The 18,147-nt window shown below is 35.6% G+C and overlaps 1 protein-coding gene across 12 annotated transcripts in view; it reads right to left on the bottom strand.

The window, feature by feature from the left end:
* cxxc5b (CXXC finger protein 5b) overlaps positions 1 to 15,487 on the bottom strand; it is a 35,005-nt gene extending 19,518 nt beyond the window's left edge. For 2 of the 12 annotated variants that reach the window (XM_073922520.1, XM_073922518.1), the window contains exons 1-2: positions 13,774 to 14,525; positions 7,236 to 8,250 (exon numbers count right to left, since the gene is read on the bottom strand). In XM_073922520.1, coding sequence (XP_073778621.1) covers positions 7,236 to 8,068 — 833 coding nt within the window. In that variant the 5' untranslated portion in view covers positions 8,069 to 8,250; positions 13,774 to 14,525. Of the gene's footprint in view, positions 1 to 7,235; positions 8,251 to 13,773; positions 14,526 to 15,304 lie in introns of those variants that run through there. The other 10 variants (XM_005157157.6, XM_073922516.1, XM_005157159.6 and 7 more) reach the window with 7 other exon arrangements.
* Positions 15,488 to 18,147: the final 2,660 nt, after the last annotated feature.

Below are 18,147 nucleotides of genomic sequence, written 5' to 3'. Positions count from 1 at the left end.
AACTGTCACTTTTTACTAAACAAGGAGGAAGGTGTATCACTGAAAATAGCTATTATAGTGTTTCACCTTACTGAATATGCATTTATAGGAGTTTCCTGGTCAGACGCAAATTTTATGGGAGGGGAGTATTTAAATGAATCACGCAAAACGATTAACTAACATTTGTGCTATTTGAATTACAGTTCTTTTTATTAAAGGCAGTATGCAAGTTTGACACCCAGTGGTTGAAGTAGGTATTGCATGCCTGGTTCAAAACACATGCAAGCTCAGGTTGCCAGATTGATGACGTCAACAGCAGTGTGCCTGACTGTCGAGCCTAAAGGCTGATTTAAGTCGTGTTCTAAATAAAAGCAACGGCACGTGATAGAAGGATTATTTTCCATATTAAAAGGAGTTTGTCCTAACCTGCACCCATACCTGCCATTTTTACTGGTAGTCTCCTGTATTTCAGGCCCATCTCCTGCAACCCTCCCGTTTTGTTATTTCTCCTGGAAAACTCCCTACCCCATTTTTGATACAGTCTGTAACACCCCTAGGTCGCCAACTTTAGTGTAGTATCCAATCGCAGCGGCCGCCAGAAATCCGCTCCATAGTAGAGTTATTCTTTTTGGTATTTGTTTTTAAAATAGCAATTAGTTATGGAAGAAAATATATTATTTAGCAAAAGATGTGCAGCATTTTGTTGAAAAATCATGACTAAATCGGATTGTGAGATTAGTATCATGAATCGCATTGAATCGTGAGTCAGGTGAATCGTTACATTCCTAGCTATAGTTGCACAGCCTTCACTGTCGTAACATCATCCGAAATGCGACACAACAAATGTGCGACACAAACCAACACACAACACAGCGGCAATAGATGCTGACTGTTTACATAAAGAGAGATTGGTGTCTTAAGACGCAATTCCAATGACGCTGGTAGTAGCGATTTTCTCAGACCAATCGGTGATCAGCAGTATGTAAACCTGACATTTTGGTAACAATACAGCTCGCTTGGAACCTCACTTGAGGTGGTGATAAAAATACCCAGTAACTAGGTATGGAACGCAGTGGAATGCAGCTCCCAAAAGTGAGTTACACTAAACCTTGCCATACTATGAAGTGGAAAGGTACCTATAAATATGTATAGGATGCATTAAAAAACAAACAAAAAAACCTTAAGATTTATATTAAACAATAAAAGACATTTTGGTTTGTTTGTTTGTTTGTTTAAGTAGGGCTGCACGATATTGGAAAAAAAAACTGACATTGCAAAATTCTAATCACTGCAATAAATTCATTAATTCATTTTCTTGTGAGCTCAGTCCTTTTAGAAAGGAATTAAATAACTAAATGCACTACAGAATGTTACGTTTACACACATCCACAAATTACATGTGAATGCATTAGCTTTAACAGCGTAATACTCACTGCTCACCACTCTTGCGTAGTTTTGATAGGTCTACTATTTACTCATACTTTGAGTAATATTTACAACAGATACATTTACTCTAATTGCACTACATTTCTAAGCAAGTAATGGTACTTTTACTTAAGTATGATTTTTCAGTACTCTTTCCAACCACTGTCAGTAAGCAGTATGCTATTGTTCCATTTCTGAACAAATCCAAACATATACAATTTGCATTTATATATATTCTATTTTAGTCTACTCATATTTTCTCATGGCTTAAAGCAAAACCAGGAGTTCCCCGAATATAATTACAACTTACTGGTGGCATTCGAGTGTAAAAATATGATCTTTTCAGCATGACTTGAATGCACCGCATGCTATTGTCTTGTATGAGTTGCATAGCTCCGCCCACAGTAAGAATATATCATTGGTCCAAAGTTCCACTTCAGTTTTTCCCCCACATTTAGTGCTTCCATTAACAGACAGAGCACTTGATGCTGAAAACTTTGACATTGCGCCTGTTTGGAACATGGTGTGATTTCCACATTTTATATTCATCGCATTCAATCATAGTCATTAAATGTGATAGCTGAAACTCGGAATCATCTCATCAGAGCGGGCAGCGGAGGGGAACCTTACCTGTGCAACATCATGATGCCTTAACATTTTCCTCGCAAGGAAAAAATAAACAGCCAACTAGACCGATCTTACCATGACACCAATCTCGCAAAGTTAGCCCCTAACTAGCTTACATCAGCACAGACCCGAGAGCTAATTTTCCCACACCTGAACCTGCCTGTAAACAAGGCAAAAACATCTCAAGTTACGCTTGCCTGAGAGATGGGAAACTACATTCGGCTTGCCATTTGTCAGGATGAGTAATGCTCATATGCTAACACTTATGAAACACAAGCAGCATTAATTTCCGTGTAGACCGCTGGTAAAAAACCAGGGCTGTCGATCGATTAAACATTTTAATCTAATCAAGTACGTGATATGCAGATTCATTTAGTGTAGTAGAACCGAACGTGTCAATAATTGTTGAGAATTTTAAAAGCCATTATATAAGTCTGGCCAACACAGAAGAAACATTAACTAATTCATTTTTTATATGTTAAGCATGAGATTTCTTTTCATTATGCCAGATATACACCAACGTGATATATATTCTTAAATGTATATGAAAGGAATTACTTGAGTCTTCAAATGTCACTAATACACTTAAATACTGTAATTTAAGGCTTAAAATACAGTTAAAGTCAGAACTATTAGCCTCCCCCCTCCTATTTATTTTTTCCCCAATTTCTGTTAAACGGAAAGAAGATTTTTTTTCAACATTTCTAAACAAAATAGTTTTAATAACTCATCTCTAATAACTGATTTATTTTATCTTTGCCATGATGACATTAAATAATATTTTACTAGATATTTTTCTAGACACTTCTATACAGCTTAAAGTGACATTTAAAGGCTTATCTAGGTTAATTAGGTGAACTAGGCAGGTTAGGGTAATTAGGCAAGTTATAGTATAACAATAGTTTGTTCTGTAGACTATCGGAAAAAAAATGCTTAAAGGGTGTAATAATTTTGTCCTTAAAATTATGTTTAAAAAATTAAAAACTGCTTTTATTCCAGCCGAAATAAAACAAATAAGACTTTCTCCAGAGGAGAAAATATTATCAGACATACTGTGAAAATTTCTTTGCCCTGTTAAACATTATTTGAGAAATGTTTAAAAAAGAAAAAAAATTCAAAGAAGGGCAGATAATTCTGACCTGATATATAAATAACAGGGCTCGAAATTGCGACCATATTGGTTGCAAATGTGCCCAAAATTTAATCTACACAGGTTTGCAAACCCACCTAAAGTTACAAATAATGGCGCCGATGACAGCGATCATGTGGTAAATTTTGATCCGCCAGCCAAGATCAATCGAGTGTTTTCGGAGAAAGTGCCTGAATCTCGAAGCGTTGCATTCACTGTAAAAAGCAATACATACATACAAAAAAAAAATAATAATAAAAAGAAACTGACCGGCCCACAATTAAAAAATGATCCGGCCCTTCTGGCATTTGCCAGAATTTCCAGATGGCCTATCCGCCCCTGACTGTACATATATTTTTTGTTGTTTTAAAAAATTTATATCAAAGCTCGAAGCAGCTGTGCCGCTTATATTTATTTTTATTGTTTTTGGACACTATGATTTGTTTTTTTACCAGAGCATATACAGGAATCAGAGAGGCAAATTCGATATCTTTTAAGGCATTTTTTAAGACTCTTCCCATACATTTTAAAACCTCATAAGCACTTATAACGAGATTTTAATGTACAGTATATTTACTAAATATTTACGTGAGAATCTAATCCAAAACTCAAACATTACTCATATACTGAATAAAAATCTATTAAATCTAGCTAATTCCGCAGGTTGGCGCCTATAGAACTGCAGAAATAATGTTGTTGCCTTGGTTGCTGCAGTAAACAAACCAACATAATGTCAAATCTCGCTGGATACACAGCATACTGATAGATTTAATTCAGGCAAACTTTAGAATACAACCATACATTGCATAATCAAAAATTATATATAATTTAATACCATGCAAAATAGCATTTAAGACTTTTTAAGGGTCTTAAATTTTTCTATATTGATTTATTAACTATTAATACATTTAAAGACCGCGCGAACACTCTACATTTCTGGATGAATGGAAAGCTCAAAAGAACAAAGTTTATTTGAAAGATATTTTTGTCTTGTTTTGGTCAGATCAACTTATAAAGAAACACTCCACATTTTTTTACATATAGGCTCAATTTACAAGTCACCAAGAGTTAAACGATCGAGTTTTGCCATTTTTTGAACGCATTTAGCCAATTTCCAGGTTGGGCGGGAGCATGTTTAGCTTAGCTTAGCATAAATCGATGAATTGGATTAGACAATTAGCATTGCTCTTAAAGAAGTTAATTCTAAATAGTGTTTAGATCATTTTCCTATTTAAGACTTGCCTTATTCGTAATTACACTGTGTACTAAGTCCGACAGAAAATGAAAAGTGGCTATTTTCAAAGCTAATATGGCTAGGAACTATACTCTCATTCCAGCATAATAATCAAAACAGTTTGCTGCGGTATCAATGCTGCAGCAGGTGCAATGATATTATGCATTGCTGTTACCTATTTACCTAGCTGGGGTTTATTTTCAGGCGCTACGTAATATCATTGTGCCTACTGCAGCCATGGTACAGCAGCTAAATTTCACAAGCTAGCTACACAGAATTGTCCTCTGCTTGCATTTCAGAAATTTCATCTTCATCCCTGTGCTACTTAAATTGATAGGGATAATAGAGAGAGTGTAATATGATAAGGAGACGAAGGGAAAGAGTCAAAAAGTGCACAAATCAAACTTGCAACACCTGCATGTGCGGCTCAACATGTCAGATATGCAACCTACAGATTTAAGGCCCTTTCACTCTGAGTGGGAATTTATACTGCGGCAACAAACTTGAATCAAAACAATACATCAATATGGAGTAAAACATATGGAGTGGGATTTTTTTTCTGACCAGTATGTCGATTGTTTTTTCAATCGCCCTGCATTGAAATAGGCCGTCCAATTGAATTTGAGCGTTAGATCATGTGCCCTGTAAAACGGCGAGACTGGTGATGCAACACGGCAGAGAAAACCCTTTTACAAACAAGTGTAGATGCTGAAGTACAGTGTCCCATAAAAGAATTGATGTCACGCTTTTCATCTGCCGTGTCTGAGAGCAGAGGCTGATCTAATAAAAGTCACAGTAACAACTAAAAACATCAACAAAAAGAGGCTGTGCCGCAAGCATGTTTAGAGAAAATGGGGCTCAATGCCATGTTTTTCAATAATTTAGAAATGTTTAAGGCATGAAAGAAATTTAGTTCAACTTTATTTAGCTTAATTTACTATTGTATACATATGGGGGGGGGGGGGGGGGGCGTGGGGGAAGATTAGAATGTCAAAGCATGCATTGTTCCCTTATGAAAATCAGTATGTCCATATATTTGAACATACAGTTGAAGTGAGAATTATTAGTCCCCTGAATTATTAGCCCTCCTGTTTATTTTTTCCCCAATTTCTGTTTAACAGAGATAAGATTTTTTAGGCAAGTCATTGAATGGTTCGATGGTTCGTTTTTTTGCTTAAAGGGGCTAATGACCTTAAAATATATATATATATATATATAAAAAAGACTTAAGAAGAAGAAATATTATCAGAAATACTGTGAACATTCCCTTGCTCTGTTAAACATCATTTGGGAAATACTTAAAAAAGAAAAAGGGGGCTAATAATTCTCATTTTAACTATATGTTTGTGTGTATATATATGTATATATATATATATATATATATATATATATATATATATATATATATATATATATATATATATATATATATATATATATAAATAAATCTAATATAATATAGTAGTAATATAGTAATATATTATTATAATATAATATAGTAGGGCTGGGCGATTTATTAAAAATTAATCAAAATCGATATTAAGAACCTACAATCAAATTTTTCCAGGTCAATTTTTTCAAATACTTCCGCTACCATGAGTGGAGTCATGTGACCTATCTCTGTTAAGGCAACTATATACTTGTGTCAAAGCCTTCGAGTGGTTTCATACTTTTGTGAGTACATTACATGTGAGCATATTTTTTTGTACGAAACCTATCCGTGAACTATGAGGACAAAAAAATTAAATAAATAAAATAATCGTTCATTAATTGTAATCGAGTTAAAATGTTCAACTAATCAAGATTTAGAATTTAGGCCAAATCTCCCAGCCCTAATATATAGGAGTAGCTGACAAATAGAGAGCAAAAATGCCATTAAGACATAATTTTTAAAGAGAATATTGTTTAAAAATTAATAACAGCAGTTTTTATGACAAGAAGTCCGTGAATGACAAAGTAATGTTTAATCGTTTATTGCATTTTAACTGTCACACATGACAAAAATAAATATAGGTATTGTCATAATTTAAAATGCAATACAAGATTAAACATTTCTTTGTCATTTGTCATATATATATATATATATATATATATATATATATATATATATATATATATATATATATATATATATATATAGTTAAAGTCAGAATTATTAGCCCCCCTGTTTATTTTTATCTCAATTTCTGTTTAACGGATAGAAGATTTTTTCAACATATTTCTAAACATAATAGTTTTAATAACTCATTTCTAATAACTGATTTGTTTTATCTTTGACATATATATATATTTTTTTTATATATGTATGTATATATATATATATATGTATATATATATATATATATATATATATATATATATATATATATATATGTATATATATATATATATATATATATATATATATATATGTCAAAGATAAAACAAATCAGTTATTAGAAATGAGTTATTAAAACTATTATGTTTAGAAATATACATACATACATATATACATAAACACAAATATATATGCAATATTTTAAACAAATTTTGCATATATGATATATTTTATACATGTGAAATCTAAACATGATCTTGAGTATGTCATGTAATTAGCATATATTACCATGTATCAGATTCATATATGGCAACACAGGCATGAATTTGCCATAGGCGGTCATTCATTTCCTGTTTGATGTGAACACTGAGTATGTCAGTGATTCACCTCGCTTTACCGCGTAACGCTCAATGTGAAAGGGCCTTTAGTTCTCAGGCATTCAGCTGTGGTACCAATGCAGATGACGCAAGTTTGAGTCTCGCATTCAGTCAGAACAGTTGATGAATGTAGTGCTCATTGCTCACCATCTTACCTCCAGCCCGCCGGCGGGTTTCTTTTTGAGCTCTTCGCACTTGCGGAACTTGCAGATCTGATGGCCGGTTTTGCGGTTGCGGCAGCTGCTGCACTGTTCGCAGTTAATCCTGCGCCGGCACGGAGGACACAGGCCGCACCGCTTCCTCTTTTTCTTTCCGTTGGCGCTGATGGCCGATGAAATCTCGCTCTGCGTCTGCTGGTGTTCCGATGCGCCCGTTACATGTGAAAGAGCCCCGTCTGCGAGAAACACTCCCGCCGGCGTCATTATGAAGAGCCCCGGGTGATACGGAAAGCTGCCGCCCACTCCGCCGTTACCGAGCAACGGGAAGTCCATCACACTGCCCAGCGAATCAGAGGCTGAGACTGTCTCCATGTCTCCGCCCACATTAACATTGGAAGGGTCGCTAACCGGAAGCAACATCCCGGCCCGCCGAAGGAGCTCAGCAGCCTGAGCCAGATGCAGGCCGCTAGGAGAGTCCAGGAGACCGGACACCAATGCGCCCCGGTCCAGTTTGGCGTAGCCGACCTGTGACCTGTGCTGGCTGGCTGTAGGATGAGCTTTGACACCTGAGGCTACCATGGAGCTCTGAGCGAGTCTGTTAGCGTTAGCAACACTAGCCACGGCGGCAGCCGAGCAGGTGGCGATATACTGCGAGAGAGCCCGAGACCGCTTCAGGCTCTTGCTGAGGGGAGCACTGATGATGCCGCTGCGGTTCCTCCGTTCCACCACCGGGGATGAGTCTTCCTCCCCGCAGCAGCTGTCCTGCGCCTCCTCGTCCTCCACGGCTCGACTTCCCTCCATGGACCCTCCGCTGGCAGACATGGGCCCCGGCGTGAGGGGGAGGGAGAGACAGATGAGGGAGATACGATGGATGAGGGATAAAGTCACAGCGTTCCTCCAACCACCGAGACCAGATTGACACGCACGCAGCTGGAGAATCAGTGGTCCACACTAGTCGAGCCTCATCAACATCTGACGCATCCGTTCACTGAGGCCTCAGAATCCTAGAAAGGAAAGATGGAAACACACGGGGAGGTTAAAGCGAGTACAGTCTGAATTAACGCATAGTTTGTGTATGAAAGTTTTGGATAATAATGATTTGTTGCTCACCACGACTGCATTAATTTGATCGAAATTAGCTGTAAAAAAAACAGTTCTACTGTTTTCCATTTGAATATTCTATTAAAGAAAAACCATGTGAGCTTAATTTGTTAAAATTGCACATGAAACACATATGAAACACACAGAAAATGTGTGGTTTTGGACATTTTCATGTGAAAGAAGTAATCACATGATCACATTTTCAAAGGAAATGGTTACAAAACTAAACATTTAATGCATGTTCCACGTGTTTCATGTGTGTTTCATTTTTTAAAATGACCAGTGACACGAAAACTTAAATTCACATATTCAAATGAAAACGCTACAAACTACACATTTCATGCATGTTCCATGTGATTCATTTATTAAAATGACAAGAGAAACATGTGGAACACATATGAAACACACAAAATAAAAACATAAAAAGCGCACATTTTCAAATGAAAATGTCACAAAACTAAACCTTTTATACTTGTTCCATGTGTTTCCTTTATTTAAATTACCAGTGACAAATGACACGAAAATATAAATCATAGGTAATCAAATGTTACGAAGCTACACATTTTATGCATGTTTTATGCGTTTCATTCACTACATTACAAGTGAAACATGTGGAACACACATGGCAAAAACGTAAAACACACTACACATTTCATGCATGTTCCAAGTGTTTCATTTATTAATATTACACGTAGAGCATATATGAAACACACGTGATATAAAATCGTATAAAGCACATGTTTTTTAAATGAAAATGTTACAAAACTAAATGTTTAATGTGTGTTCCACGTTTTCTTTATTAAAATGATCAGTGACACAAAATTGTAAAACTAAAACGTAAAGCGCATGTTTTAAATGAGACTGTCACAAAACTACACGTTTCATGCATGTTTTATGCGTTTCATAATAAAATGACAAAACATGTGGAACACATATGAAACGCACATATGAAACACACATGACACAAAAACGTTAAACACATATATTCAAATGAAAATGTTACAAAACCACACGTTTCATGTGTATTCCACGTGTTTAATTTATTAAAATTACATGTGGAACATATATGAAACAAATATGAAAAGTGCATGTTTTCAAATGAAAATGTTACAAAATTAAACGTTTAATGTGTGTTCCATATGTTTTATTTATTAGAATAACAAGTGACACACGAAAATGTAAATGTTAAAAGCGTAAATTTTCAAATAAAAATGTTACAAAACTAAATGGTTCCATGCCTGTTCCAGGTTTCATTTATTAAAATTATCAAAGACACGCAAAAACATTAAATGAAAATGTAAAACGCATGTTTTCTAATGAGAATGTCACAAAACTACACATTTCATGCATGTTTTATGCATTTAATTTATTAAAATTACAAACTGAAATTACATATAAAACCAGCCTGTTCTCACGAGGAAACGTACGTATTTTCCGTTTTTGTTAGTTTAGTGGCTAATTCGTACGAATTTGTACGAGTTCAGTCGTACAAAAATGTACAAATTTAAAAAGGAGGCATGGCACCCAACCCCACCTCTAAACCCAACCATCATTGGGTGATGAGCAAATCATACTAAATTGTACAAATTAGATCATATGAATTCATACGAATTAGCCACTAAATCAAAAAGTTAGAATTGCCATGAGATTGCATTGTATGAAACACACGTGACATAAAAACGCAAAAAAAACACGTTTACAAATGAACAGGTTACAAAGCTACGTTTCATGTACGTGGTACTTTTTAAAGAATTTACTCCTGATTAACTCACCCTCAAGCAGTTCTACTATAGAAGTCATTGCTTACCAACATCAATATATCTTCTTTTGAGTACAACAGAGAACATCAAATTTAACAGGTTTGTGATACGTGAAGGATGAGTAAATGATGACAGAATTGTTAATTTTGGGTGAACCATCCCTTTAAGTAACCAATCTAATGTGCCGCCTTAATTATGCACAATTATTTCTGATTGTCATTATAATTAGTGTTTTAAAACATTTGATAAAATTAAAGTTGTTATTGTTTTTTTTATCAAATAAATGCAGCACAACATAAGAATCTTTTTTTTACCAAATATTTGTCCAAACCTTTGATCAGTGATGTGCATCAAAACCTTAAGTTGGTGAAAAACAAGTCAGGTCGACTTCATCATTCATCATCAACCACAAAACAATAAATAATAATAATTGGCTACAACATCCCACTCTGACCTCACCTGCTACAGATCTCATTTATTCCTTTTCCTTTGGTAAATGTCTCTATTTTAGAAGTTGCCACGGCGGAATGAATCACCAACTATTCTAGCATATGTTTTACACAGCTGATGCCCTTCCAGCCACAACCCAGTACTGGGAAACACCTACACACACACACACACACACACACACGCACACACACACACACATACACTATGGCCAATTTAATTTAATCAATTCACCTATTGCGCATGTCTTTGGACTGTGAGGGAAACCTTAGCCCCTGGAGGAAACCCACGCCAACAAGGGAAGAACATGCAAACTCCACACAGAAATGCCAACCGGTCTAGCCAGGACTCGAATCAGCGACCTTCTTGCTGTCATGCGACAATGCTAACCACTGAGCCACCCAGATCTCATTTTAAAAAAAAATGTAATTCTCCCAAAATAATCAATTACATAAACATACACTATTTCTACTAGCTTACATGTTTGGTCCGCGGAAATAAGTTCACTGTGACAAAATAATCCACCGTGGCCTCATCTGACCTCTTTTGATTCTTTAGCCAACATGTATGTATTATACACAATATCTGCCCTACATCTCGGTTTTAGTGACAATTACGCTTTGTTCGCTGTGCTTCCAAGACACTCAAACTAACTGTGAATCTCAGGAAGAAGAAAAAAAAAAGAAGAAGATTTAGTATGGATATTGAATTGGATGGTTTGAGTCTGTTAAATTGTTATATTTCATAACCTTTACGTGCAAAAGCCCGTTCCTTGTGACAGCAATTCGCCTTCAGTGAGAGACGTCTATCAGGGTCCACAGGCGGTCTGTTCTATCACGAAAGCGGAATCGTGAGCTCAAGCGCAAAGCCCCTGGGGTGAGCCGACAGTGAAATCAGGATGTCTAGGTGCAAACTCAGCCGCACTGACGCACATACACACGCTCGTCCACGACTTAACATTTCAATTAACTGCCAGGCCTCTGTATAGTGTGCTATCGCTAATAATTAGAGGGGAAAATTACTTCAAGTTATGAGTGACAGTCATTAAAGATAAAGGTACTATGGCTACTGATTCAGGGGAAAGGTATATAAGTAATGTAAGTTTACAAGGGGCTAGTTGTCACATACATTTTTGATCTTTGCAGTCAAATATCTAGCATCTATAGTTTATCATATTTCATTAAGGCATGTTATCACATGTTTGAAATGGCAGAGATCTGCAGTTTGCATCCTCTTAGAGTGAAAACAGACTTGCAGAAGTAATCATTTTTGGATAAGAATAGGGTAAATAAGACTTTAAATAGGTCTAAAATATAAATTATAAAATATTTAGTTTATATTAAGTTACATTATACATTTTTTCTACACATATTTACACATTTATTTACTTAAAATAACAGAGTAAATAAATAATAGTATGATTATTTATTTACTCGTTTTATATGAATTATTTTTAAATATAAATTTTAATGTATTTAAAATTGTGTTAATTTATTTCTATTTTATTTGTGTTTTTTATTATTTGAATCTCATTTTAGTTAATTTATTAAAATCATATTTAAATCTAATTATTAATTTTTTATTAATTATTTATTAGAACATTTTAATGAAAAAAATTTTCTTTTATTTGTTTTATAAATATTATGTGTTTGTTTATATTAATAAGATTTTGCTATTATTTATTATTTAAAATGGTTTTATATTTTCTATTTGTCAAACATTTTGACTGAACCCCTGGTATATAATATAATATAATATAATATAATATAATATAATATAATATAATATAATATAATATAATATAATATAATATAAACATTTTTGTTTTCTTTTTTAAACATTTCCCAAGTTATGTTTAACAGAGCAAGGACATTTTCACAGTATCTCTGATAATAATTTTTCTTCTGGTTTTATTTTGGCTAGAATAAAAGCAGTTTTTCATTTTTTTAAATCTATTTTAAGGTCAAAATTATTAGCCCCATTAAGCTATATTTTTTGATAGTCTACAGAACTACAGACATATCTAGTCAAATATTATTTACTGCCATCATGGCAAAGATAAAAGAATTTAGTTATTAAAAATGATATTATGTTTAGAAATGTGTTAAAAAATCTTCTGAAAAAAATAAACAGTGGCTAATAATTTTGACTTCAACTGTATATATATATATATATATATATATATATATATATATATATATATATATATATATATATATATATATATATATATATAATTTGATGTTTCATGTATTGCTTTATAGCTACTATTTAAATGTTCCTATTTAATGTCAGAGTCTATTGTGACCACTTACCCCATGTGACATCATGACCCCCCTATAGGACCAAAAAAAGGGCTTTTTAAGTTAACAGAATTGAATTCTTTTCCAATAACATTGAACCCATTCATTAACTTCTTAGTAATCAACACTATAAAAACAAAAATCACGTTCAAATATAAACACTAACACTCGCTGAGCTGTAAAAGTGAGCAGATGCCATTTCTGGCGGATCCAAAAACTGTGTTAATGAGTCTGCGTTAAAGTCTTATACGCGCATTTCAGCTGATTGAGTCAATTAAAACCTTCTGTGTCACGTTTACCTGACAAAACCTTTTTTACAGCTGTCATCAAAACACCTGACCGTATCCATTATGATTACATCACATCCACTTGAAAGAGTCACGATGGGAATAAAAACTTACTGGAGACGGAGACCCCTGATCTGCAGGTAAAGCAGGACAAAAGCTGCATACAGTGAGGGTTTCCGTCAATCATTGACCTGCCTTACAGATAAACAAGTTCCTAGCAACAGTTTGAACGGCGATGCAACGCTGGACCTCCTCATATGTCAAACACACAGACGAGGCTCGCATGCACTCGGAAATTGCTGTGTCCAGTATTGCGGCGAGCCAGAGGGGACAATAGCGCGACGTAGAGAGATCTGGACATCACCAGGGAACAATGGCCAAACCTGCACAAATAGCCCAACTGTGCCTAAACAAGATGACCTGCTTATCAAGATCTACGTGCTCCGTCAAACAATCCCCTCAATTAAACCCCCGCCGGATCAATCGGAGACACAGACCTGGGCTGATTGCATATATTCACGTTGGGTGGTTGAGATAATTAGAATGCAAATACGCAGCACACACAAAAAGTTTGCATGCAACTCATAATGGATTAATGATAAACAGCGCGTAGCTTGATTTACACTTACCTCTCTCCAAGAGGGTTTCTGAATTATTCACACATTCCCACTCGGTATACTCCACGTATTTTTATTTATTTTTTTATCCGGACAACCGACAAATGTCACAATGGTATGTTTACAGTGGCAGCCGAATAACAAACAAATACCCGTAAATGCAAGTATTCCGTGCGCCTATTTGATTACGCGTGGCAAAGTTGCACCGATGCATCTAACGCATACAGGCAAATTGTCACGCAGATGAACCGCGGATCATTTAGAAAGTAAAACAAAATCCCTTTTGTCTCATCTCGAGCGATGTGTCTATGGTGACAGCGCGCGGTATGCGCCAACACGTCGCGTTGGTTAGCCTAAGCGCATTCCCTTGTTATTTCCCTGCCAACTTATTCGTCTCGGCTGCATGTCATTGTAACTTTGAACAGTCCTCAACAAAGTCTCGTTCCCCTCGCTTTGATAAACACGGCGTATCTGCATATTCGCCAACACGGGCGTCTTTTCGTTCGCGCCGCTCGCGTGAGCCGAGGGGAGCGTTCCGACTGTCCGAGCGGTCCGGTGCTCTCACGCGCTGCGGAGATTTAAAGAAAAGAGACGGAGAGAACGCAGTGTAAAAGAGGCAAACGAATGCAAATGCTCACCCAGACAGAATTGTGCTCGCGGTTTCCTTCAATAAAGCCCAAACGCCGGCAGATACGCGCAGAACGCACTTTGTCCGAGAGCGAGCGCGTGCGCTCCTCCAGCCTCTCGCGTCTCTCTATCCCACCTCCACATCCTCGCGCCCGGAGAAGAACATGCAAACACATTTCATAGATTTTTGGAGCTTCACACAAAAACCGAAGTGGACTTTCCGTCGGGGACAAAATAAATAAACCTTCAAGAGGTGTGGATGAAGGCGAGGGGCGTCTGCGCTGCTGCTGTCGCTCTTCTCTGTGCATATGAGAGAGGAATAATGAATGAAGAATAGTTTTGAGAGGGCTGGACGCTCTGCCCATTGTTGACTCCATTCTTAACGGCTGTTGGCTGCGCGCGTGATTGATTTATTATATCAGAACTTTTGCACATTCACGCTTTCCAGGAACTTGCTGCTGATTGACATAATATGCAGAACACGACACCATTCACTTATAAGAGATATAATCCTGAGGGGTGCTGTTATTCGGCGTAAAATTCAAATTGCGAATAATAATCATGTAACTAAATGATAATAATTAGAAATAATATTAGTAGTAGCCTAATAAAAGCAAAACGTGCATTCACGTGCATTATATTGTTATTGCTTGTAAAAAAAAATTATATTAGTTTATAATTGGTAATATTATTAGCCTATTTTATGCGTGAATAAATCTATACGGCTTATGGAGTATTTTTATTATAAGTATTTTATTAATCACATTTACACTGTTACTTGATTGTTGTTTAATCGTAATAAGACATGACATTTAGATTAAATCATTTCACAATTGATTATTTTATTATCATTCAATCAAATTAGAAAAGCCACAGAGTATCTTCTCCAACAGTCATTCATCTGTGCGGTCGTTACCATATTATCGTCGTGTTTCTCTGTGGCCGAAGAGCCATTTTGCTGTGGGTCCATTTGTCCGTCGGTCCAGTGGCTCGCGGACGCTCCTCCTCGCTCTTCGAGTCCACTCCACCTCTTGTGAGCGTCCTGTGAGTCTGGCAGGCGGCCAGCTGAAGTGTGGGGAAGTGACACCGCCAGGGCGGCAGAAATTTTCCTCCGTTTCGGGCTCCTTCCCAATCGCAGACGGGCGCGCGTGCATTGGCTGGAAAGTGGAACAGCTCGTCAGGGACGATCAATGCGGATCGATCAGTGCGGCGCTGCCGGCTGCGGGTTTGAGAGGGGGGGTTGCGTGTTTCAGACCTCCACAATTGCATTAACGGGAAAGTTTAAGCTTGAGTAAAGTGACACTACTGCTGCTGCACTTCCCATCATGCTTTTTTCTTCATTCACCAATATTCACAAAATGCTTATGGGACAAAGTTTAACATTATGAATTAGCCTATACCACAACATTAAATAAAAATGACCATATACAGTTGAAGTCAGAATTATAGCCCTCCTGAATTATTAGCCTGTCTATTTTTTCCCCAATTCTGTTAAACGGAGAGAGAAAAAATATTTACATTTAGAGCACATTTGTAAACACACACTGCAAAAGATGTGCAGATTTTTACAACATGTTATTGTAATTTTTCACAGTGAATTACATTAGTATTTACAGGATTTAACTGTAAAAATTCACAGTAATGTGTAGTATTCATCATTTTATTGTGCAATGAATGTGGGTAGGATGATTACAGCAAATTACTGTAAAAGGGCTATATCTTTTGCATGTTAATTCAAACTCTTTTTATTTCATTCAACATAGACATTGGTACAAATAACCTTTATGCTAGTTTTGGCACTTTTTGATATTTAGAAACAACAGAATATTATTGCAGCCATAAAAACAATTTGGTCTTCAAAAATAACTTGAAAGAATATCGTCCTGTTTTGAAACAACATGAATGTCATGGTAAATTTTCATTTTTAGGTGCACTGTACCTCTTTTTTTTATTTTTTACAGTTAACATGCAAATATGAAATAATTTTAACATAACTTTGTGCTTAGCAAAAAATGTAATAAACTGGAACAAAAGCAATTGATTCATGAAACCAAAGATTGCTAAATGCACCCAAAATCATTTCAAAATCATGGTAAATGTTAGAATGACTAGCAGAGGAAAGCCTGCTTCACAGTAAAATATAGTTAATTCTACAAGACAAATACTGTGAAATCACAGTAATAAACTTCACTCTCTACTATGAAGTTAAACTATATGGCTGTAATTTTACAGTAATTTAATGTAACAAAATCACAGTAAATTACAGTAAACTACCTCACAGTAATTTGCTGTGAATTTACGTACAGTATTTTACTGTTAATGTAATGCAATTATTAGCCAGTAATTTACTGTGAATTTACGGTAAAACAATTACAGTGTAGTTTTAATAACTAATTTATAATAAATGATTTCTTTTATCTTTGCCATGATGACAGTATATGTTGTACTGTAGTTACACTGAACAAAAATGTGTCTCAATATAACTATCATAATTTATTCCAAAGATTTTTTTTTTCAAATGCAGGCCTGCTAATGATACTAATATTCGTTTGAACACATAGAATAGGTATAGCTTAAAAAGACAGTTGCTTTTTGGCATTACTGTAGTAATTATAGGGACTAATATGGCAGCTAATGTACCATAGTATAATTCATAACACAACAGTAATACAACTTGTAGAAATAGCACTTAGAGCATTCATGCTTATAACAATAATAATAAAACAATAGTAGTTTTTGAGATAAAAGAAAAGCCGTCCATTAAATACAAATTAATATTTTACTCAAAACACCTGAAATGATCTCCTAATTCATATTTTCATTAAATATATAAAATAACTAACTGATCACATCACATTAGGCTACATTGTATATTATTAAAACTTTGACAAATATAGTGGCAATAAGATTTAAACTTGTACGTTCAAAAAAAGTGGTATTACCCATGAATGCTTGAAAAACCCCTTTTGTCATATTTTTAAATATTTAAAGACAATTAAAATATATTATTGAAAAAATATATATTGATAATAGTCACTTCCAGATTTATTCATTCATTCATTTTCTTGTCGGCTTAGTCCCTTTATTAATCTGGGGTCGCCACAGCAGAGTGAACCGCCAACTTATCCAGCAACTTTTTACACAGCGGGTGCCCTTCCAGCCGCAACCCATCTCTGGGAAACATCCACACACACAATCACACACACACTCATACACTACGGACAATTTAGCCTACCCAATTTACCTGTACCACATGACCTTAAGACTGTGGGGAAAACCGGAGCACCCGGAGGAAACCCACGCGAAGGCAGGGAGAATATGCAAACTCCACACAGAAACGCCAACTGAGCCGAGGTTCGAACCAGCGACCTCCTTGCTGTGAGGCGACAGCACTACCTACCTACAGTGCCACTGACTCGCCGTAGTTCGAGATTTAATAGCATATTATATAGTATTGAAATTAATCAAAATATTTATTTATTTATGTTGAGCACTGTATGTACACTACCTGACAAAAGTCTTGTCGCCTATACAAGTTTTAGGAACAACAATTATTAACTTGACTTTTAGTTGATCGTTTGTTATCAGAAGTGGCTTATATGAAAGGCAAATGCCTCTAGATTACGCTTATTTTACCAAAATAAAATATCATGAAGTCTTGATTTTTAATTTTTTCATTAAGACAGTAAGGTCTGACTTTGCTTAGACAAAAGTCTTGTCACTTAACACAAATAATCTACAGTATAGAATATAAAGTCA

This window comes from Danio rerio, chromosome 14 (assembly GCF_049306965.1).
Source record: "Danio rerio strain Tuebingen ecotype United States chromosome 14, GRCz12tu, whole genome shotgun sequence".
NCBI classification, from domain to species: Eukaryota; Metazoa; Chordata; class Actinopteri; order Cypriniformes; family Danionidae; genus Danio; species Danio rerio.
The sequence above is the reverse complement of the archived record's forward strand: the minus strand, read 5'-3'. Positions and strand labels throughout refer to the sequence as shown.